General features: G+C 40.9%; 1 protein-coding gene across 3 annotated transcripts in view; it reads right to left on the bottom strand.

The window, feature by feature from the left end:
* zgc:101664 (uncharacterized protein LOC450064 homolog) overlaps positions 1-7,884 on the bottom strand; it is a 15,219-nt gene that overhangs the window by 5,079 nt on the left and 2,256 nt on the right. Inside the window, exons 1-2 of one of the 3 annotated variants that reach the window (XM_024261003.2) lie at positions 4,401-4,553; positions 978-1,606 (exon numbers count right to left, since the gene is read on the bottom strand). In XM_024261003.2, the coding sequence (XP_024116771.1) occupies positions 978-1,550 (573 nt within the window). In that variant the 5' untranslated portion in view covers positions 1,551-1,606; positions 4,401-4,553. Of the gene's footprint in view, positions 1-977; positions 1,607-4,400; positions 4,554-7,884 lie in introns of those variants that run through there. The other 2 variants (XM_024261005.2, XM_024261004.2) reach the window with 2 other exon arrangements.

The following is a 7,884-nucleotide window of genomic DNA, read 5'->3' as shown; positions in this document are numbered from 1 at the left end:
AAGGAAAAGAAGAAGTCGACTAATCAGATCATGGATAAACTGGATGTAAAACACACATCTTAACCATCATTAACCTTAACCTTCTGTGAAACGACAGGAGCTAATGACGCTAGCAACTGTTGCTAAGGGCTTTTCTGACGACCAGATCCAATGACAATGACAAATGTAAAGTTTTAAACATAAAGCAAATAAAAAGCTATTATCAAAGAAGCGTGGACAATAAGTAGATATTCTTTAGTAGACATTAAACTTTTACATTAAGGCAGGGGGCACAAAATATTGACTTGGGGGCCACGAATGGCCCGTGGGCCGCAAGTTTGAGACCCCTGATCTAAACTCTAAAAACGCTGATCCTTTTATCTGTAAAAAAAGACAGAAACGGGGGTTTTGTGAGTGACAGCTAGATTTGACAGCACTGCAGGGGGTTCCATGGATGGAAAGAAAGTGATGTTCACACTACAGTGGGCATGTGACACACCAATCACCAATCTCATGAATCTTGCTCCAGATTTTTCTTTCACAGATCTCTTCCCAATATGAAAGAATCTAGCCAGACAAGAAATGCAAACATTCATTTCTTCTCTGTCACAGATTTTCAAACATCACTACCAAATCCAAGGCCCAGACTGGTTAAAGTTCAACCTGGTTTAACATTAAATGTGCATTTAATGGCCAGGCGTTTTGTAAGTGGAGCCTGATGACGGTCGTAAAAACCTGAGTGGCAACAGGTGAAGTTTTGAAGGCAGAAGCTGGAATGTACAGACATTCACACATTGGAAGTGATTGCTTGAACGCCCGTTGTGGAGGGTGTTGTGAGCGCAGCTTAAAGTGAGAGAAGAAGGAATGAAGGCAGATTACTCGGCGTGGCACCCTCTGAAGGCAGCAGCCACAGTTTAGGCAGTTCATCTCTGGGTTTAGCTTGAATGCTGACATCTGATGATCAACACAGCAACAGTGTCATGCAGAGGAATATTTACCCTTCGTCTGAAACCAGCAAAGAGCTGACCGTTTCCCTGATCTTCACCAACCTTCTCCACGTTCCCACAGTTGTGTTTGGTTATCACCCACTTGGCCCTCTGCCGGAGGTGGAGTCTGTGGATGGAAACCATGGAATCAAACTGTTTGGAGAGCAGATGAGAGTGGGGTAACAGTTCTCTCTGCGGGACAATGCTCCAAGACCGCCTGATGGGCACGCGTTCTTGATTTCCGCGTGTACAGAGGAGATGATCTGGTGTCTCAGAGACACACAATGTGTCCTTGCTCCGCTGTGGTCGTGGACTCTGATGATTTTCTGCGCCTATCCTGTCTGCATGGCCGTTCTCTGAAGTGTTTTTGGTGCTGGGCTGTGTTGCTGAGAAGGTCTCCTCTGCTGCAGGAATGACAGGAGCTGGCCTTGCCGGTCTGATGGGGAGCCGGCTGTCTGTGAACCACGGCCTAAAGAGTGGAGGAGAGCGACAGGGGAAAGGTTCAAGGAGCTTCTCAGTCAACTCCAATATGGAGCTGAGCCCATCGTCTGATTGAGGCGGACAGTGCAGAACCACATCCTCCATCCAGATCCACTCCTCATCCTCACAATACAAGCCCAGCGTGATGTAAAATGGAAGACCTGCAGAAACAGATTGAGGTCATCAGTACAGCGCATGTGCTTCAGGAAAACCCCTCTACCCTGCACCACTCCATGTGAAAGAGCAGATGGAGAAGAACCAATGAGGATTTATGAGGGTTGCATTGATGAGAAATTACCCACAGATCCAAAACAAAACAAACACTGTACCAGTAAATTATTTAAGAAATTAGTGCTGCCACAAACAATTATTTTAATAGTCGACTAATCACCAATTATTTTTTTTGATTAGTCCACTAATTGGGTCGTGCACAAAGTGGACGTAAAACACACATCTCAACCATCATTGGCCTAACTAAAAACTAGATATATAGCATTACCAGCTAGTGTGAATGCTGTAAGCTGAAGATGCTGAAATTGATAGCTGAAAACACTGAAGCTGATAGCCAGCTAAAATATTAGCCTTCAAATTAGCCTAAAAAACTTAAAAAGTGCCAAAAAAGACCAAAAAAAGCTTGTATAATGCCCCACATAACCTTCAACTTTACTACACTCTGACTCCATATAATACAAAGTAACGACTAATCAACTAATAAATTAGTCGTCGACTATTTTAATAGTCAATTAGTCGTCTAATTGTGGCAGCCCTAGAATAAGTACATTTAAAATTATTGTCTTTGAATCTGTCCAATTCTTCATTTAAAATGATTTGGTAACAAGAAGAATTGTTGTCTTTTGTATATCTCATAGATACAGCCGTCTCAACAAAACCACTTCATTGAGTGTTTTATGGAGAACTGAATGTTTTTTGGTTTTTTTTCTAAACAAGAAAGTCAATAAAATAACGAATGACAACTTGGTTAAGAATTACCAATCCATAATGTGATAAAAAAAATGTGAAGGTTAACTTTTCTTTTCTGACCTTTTTCTTTGTCTGACTAAATCTGTGAACAAAGTTTGCTGAAAATTATTAGGTTCAGGTTACAGAGTCAGGACAGAGGCCTTCTGCAGCAGAAGATTTCAAAGGACACATGAATGTATATTTTGAATTTTATCTTATTTCAGAATATTGTGGCAAATGGGAATCCACTTTATTGATAAAGTATAATATGTGAGGCTATTATTTATTATTTTGGCATTGACAGCCCCTTCACTAATGGCTGTTCTCCTCAGTGTTTATGTCACTGAGCAGAACGTGAGCTGCATATTCCAGCGGGACTTCATCCGGTCCGTGCGACCAGAAAGAAGTTCAACACTGCCAGGATGTATTTTGAAAAAATTACTCTATTAAAATAACGATCATTCTCCTGTGATAATTCGCCTCGATTGAATTATTTCGTTGTCAAGGTTTTTGCGGTTGATTGCAAATATAGCGTCCCTTTTGTGATTCTTAACGTATTTGTTCGGACCTCCTCGGTTCTTTACTCGGGAAGAGCCCGTGCATTGTTATGGCGGAAGTGTGTCCTTCCCCGTGTCACGTGACAGTGGTCTAATGGTCCGGACCAATCACAATCTTATACGTAATCAAGCCGCAACCCCCGGAGCCGATTTTGCAGCAGGCCGATGACATCTGCTACCTACACCAGTTGTGTAGGTGCATTCAAGTATCTGGGGTTGCTTTGGCTTATGTGAGCTGCTGCAGTGGTTTGCTTTGTGCAGAATAGATAACTGAAACTGTCTTGACCCCATCCTATTGCTGTCATGGTGCATACGAGTATTTGACCACTACAATATCCTAAACCAGATTTTGTCTATTAAAGCATTTCCTTTCTCAATTTTTATCATGAAACTTCTAAAAGTTGCTTTAAATTCTCCCCTGTACACCGGCGATTACACATTTGACAAGCTTGATAGGTTACAAATATCCCTTGGACCAAAAACAGATACAGGTCCAACCAGTCATACCATGCAATGTTAGTTTATGATCACTAGTTTGCACAAACTCTTCTTCGGTTTTAAAACAAAGATTACATTTGCTTATCACTAGCTCATGATGAGACATTGAAACATGCACCTTCACATACAAAGGAAAAAGCTGGACAGCGTCCTGTCGGTCTTGAGGTCAGTGGAATATTTTGGTCTATGGCTCCACATTCACTCAGCACTTTGACTTGATTCGAACATTTAGTGTAAACTAGCTGTTGACATTACTTCCTTTGATAAATATTTTTGCACTTTTATCTCATTGAGACATATAGAACTTTGTAGGAAAACAGGATGATGCTCAAAAGCAACACCACAAAAAACAGAAAAACTAGAGGAGGGAAACGGCAACATCTGCACAATTTTATGGAAAAGTTGATTGAGGATTTTTGCTTGGTTTTCATTGTAGTGCTCGTGAAAATGGAGAAGAAAGTTCAACATGTTGAGGGATGCCTTCAGGTCCATTCATAAGTGTTTACAGCAGTTCCTGTTCTCAGGATGTAAAAAGAATGGAATCTGTGACCAAAAAGAAATGCAAGGAATTCTTTCTTTATCAGAGACTCCCATAATGAGAAAAAATACTACTCTCTCTATTTTTTTAGTAACAAAAAAGATGAAACTTTTTTCGTTTCGTTGGTGGTTCTTGAAGACAATGATAGATGAAGGAAGACCTAAATCCGGGTTTGTTTGAGATATAAAACCCGGTATTACAAGATCCTTGCATACACTGTAAATCCTGTATGACCAGAAAAAAAAACTGACAGCCTGTTTGTTTTTAGCTTAAGCTAAAGGCTAGAACACAAAAGCTAACGGCGCTAGCATAACAAAGTAACGCAGCATCCAATCACACAACATGGTAAGAATACATCCAATCAACATTAAAAAAAACCAGTAAATTGATAAAGGTTCAAACCTTTAGAGAACAGAAACTTAGATTTTTTGACGAAGTAGCCACGGGGCGGCTAGTATACTAAGGGGAAATGACTGCGCAAGTCTTCTTCTTAGGGTTTAAATGGCGGACGGCACGAACGTCAACGCGCAATACCGCCACCTACTGTGACGGAGTGGGATATTTTCTAACTCTAAAATTCAGGAATTTTCCATTCCTGAATTGAAGCAGAAATGCATAAAAGACAATTCCATAAACACTGTTTGGTTGGTTCATTGTTGGTTTATGTATGAATTGACTCATACATAAAACTAGATGTAAAAAAACATCTTAAGCATTATTAGTTTTAACATTGAAGTGCGTAAACTACATGTTCACTAAAAATAAAGACAATTAAGATGATGGTTTATTAAACCTTTATACCATGGTCTGGGTGAATACTCGATTCTGATTGGCTGCTGGGTGTGCATTAAAAAGTGATAATGCACAGTAATAACGCACACCTAAAAAAGAAGTTCCGGTCACACAGACCAAACGTTCGATATCACTGCGCAGGCTTCTTTAAAACACATTTTCCTTCATTGTCTGGACAAAACAAGCAGTAATGGATGAACTTTCTCTCTGAACTGATGCTTTATTTAACTTATTGTAGCGACCAGCATTTATATTCCTCTCCTTTTGTAAGGTAAATTAATATTGACAAATTGGTTATTCTCCTTCTAATAAAACACCACTCGACATCAAGGTGTGGTCTTCTGTTTCACCACAAGAGGGAGTTTCTCATTTTAGAGCAGCTCAAAAGAACGAACCTGCCGTGGAATGAAACACCGACAGAAGCTGATTGTGTTCTGTTTATGTTCTAGCTGCTCACTGAAGGATTAACGTCAGAAAAGATGAAAAATATCCTAATTTGTCCGGGTCTTTCTTTCAAGACAGCGACACTTTACCGCTGCGGCTGAGGTCTGTAACGGCTTCCGGCTTCATGCCGTGTTCCATTTCCCCGTGACAACAAACCGCATCACGGATCAAATAGTCCGCTTTGTGTGAAAAAATGAGCTAAACCAAAGAAATAACAAGAATAAAGTACTAAATATTGATTGAATGTTTATTTATTTTGTAAATGACCATGGTATAAGCGGGATAATACCCTCCGAAGAGTGCATTATGAGAAATTAACGCACGACGCGGAGGCCTAAACCGTCCTCCGCTTCGCGTTAATTTCTCATAACGCACACTTCGTCGGGTATTATCCCTTACTTAATGAATTATGCAGCTTATTTCTTTCATTAGTTTCTGTCATTAAAGCAACACTTGAATCAAATGAGGTTGGCAATCTGAATCAACAGAAAAAAACAAACAAAAAAAAGATTTAATATTAAATTTATTATCCATCCATCCATCTTCCTGACCGCTTTGTCCCTTTCGGGGTCGCAGGGTGCCGGAGCCTATCCCAGCTGCTGATGGGCGAAGGCGGGGCACACCCTGGACAGGTCTCCAGTCTGTCTCAGGGCCTCAATCACACACACATCCACTCTCACATTCACACCTAGGGGCAATTTAGAGTCACCAATGAACCTATGAAGAATGTTTTTGGATGGTGGGAGGAAGCCGGAGTCCCCGGTGAAAACCCACGCATGCACGGGGAGAACATCCAAACTCCACACAGAAAGGTGCCAGCCGGGAGTCGAAACCGGGGCCTTCTAGCTGTGAGGCAAGAGCGCTAACCACTGCGCCACCATGCAGCCCTAAATTTATTATATTTAATTTAAAAAATAAAGTATTTTAAAATGTATACACCCACACTCAAAGTATTTGCTCACTAAGACCAATTTACAAAAGCAAAACACTAATTACGTCTTTGGACTCAAAATATTCTCATACAAAGAAAAAAAACCCATATACACAAAGTGTTTCAGACATTGCATCTTAATAAGGGGGAAAAGTTATAGTTTAAAAAAGGAAGAAAAGTAGGGGATGTTAGAATTTACTACTTTCATTCTTTTACTGTGCCCCCTGCTGTAATAAAAGCCCCTCCCACCGGTTTCTCCTGTCGGGACGGCTGCTGCTCTTCTCTGGATCACTTCATAGGCCCACACACATGTACCAATGCTTTTGTACAGCTCTTCAAAATAAATAAACCTGATCACTCATCATCTGTGACGTGTGTGGGGGAAGAGGGGGGTTCGCAGTACACGCGTATAAACGCAAACTGCAGCTAGTGATCCGTAAGAATCACGGATTGAGCTCTCCTGCAGGTGACGGGTCCACGGGAGAGTGGCTCCTCCCACGGGCCTAGCCTAAAGAAATGACACGGGCATCATTTCTTTGGGCTAGGCCCGTGGGAGGAGCCACGGTCACCAGGTGGCTGGCTGCCTGTAAGCACCAACTCTAGGCGTGTCTCCTGAGTGGAGCCCATGTGACACCAATCCGGGAAATGTAACGAAATCTTGAGATGTGAAGGAGGTTCTGAACCGCTCTTAGTCTGGCTCGTCACCCATGAGAGACCCTATCAGGGGCAAAAGCCCCAGACAGGTTAGCCCCTGGGATCACTCAAGCACTCAAACCCCTCCACCACGTTAAGGTGGCGGTTAACGGAGGGGAAAAACATGAAGCAAAAATGTAATAAAATGTCAGTGGGAAACCAAAAGAATACATTTTTGCACTTTAACATTTAGACTCATCAAATACCTGGATGAGGTTTTTTGGGGGGGAAAGTTGAAAGAAACTGGAGGCCAGAGAAAATGCAAACCCACAGAAGACCCAGAGAGGTTTGGAACCAGGAACCTTTTAACTGGGTTGAGGGTTTTATTTGTCCAGGATTTTATCATTTTAGGCTCACATATCAAAAGCTTTACAATTGCTGTTGCATATTGCAATTTCCCCATTGTGGGACTAATAAAGGTTTCTTATCCTAACCTGATCTAATCTAATCTAATCTAATCTAATCTTGTAAAACTGCATTTTTTTTACCTACACAATATAGCTAGGATCAGAGGACTGCACTTCTGCTTCGTCTTGACTGTACACTTAATCATCACTCGTCCCTCAGCTCTATCTAAATGAACTCTATTTAAATACATAGTTGTAGAAGCTAATTTTTCTTACAGGTTTTTAAGAAGAGGCTCAAGACCCACCTTTTTAACATGGTTTGAGATAGTCTTAAATTATATTTATTTATGTATTGTTAATCACGTTTTATATATATATATATATATATATATATATATATATATATATATATATTATCAGCATCTCATTTTATTTTGTGCATTTATTGATATTTTCTTTTATGTTTTTACATACATTTTACGTATGACGTTTTATTATCTTTATTTTAAGGTTTTATTCACTGGTGTTTCCCTTTGGGGATTCTTTATACCAGGGATTACCGGTTCTGTCTGGGACATGGTCGTGGTTGGGGTCTGACTTTGCAGCTTGTGGAGTGGACCCCACTGATGTCCTGGTTGGGGTGGGCACTGTGGCGATGCCCCTGTGGCTGAGCTGGGTC

This window comes from Oryzias melastigma, linkage group LG9 (genome assembly GCF_002922805.2).
Source record: "Oryzias melastigma strain HK-1 linkage group LG9, ASM292280v2, whole genome shotgun sequence".
NCBI lineage: Eukaryota > Metazoa > Chordata > Actinopteri > Beloniformes > Adrianichthyidae > Oryzias > Oryzias melastigma.
Note: the sequence above shows the minus strand (reverse complement) of the source record. Positions and strands in the feature narration are given on the sequence as shown.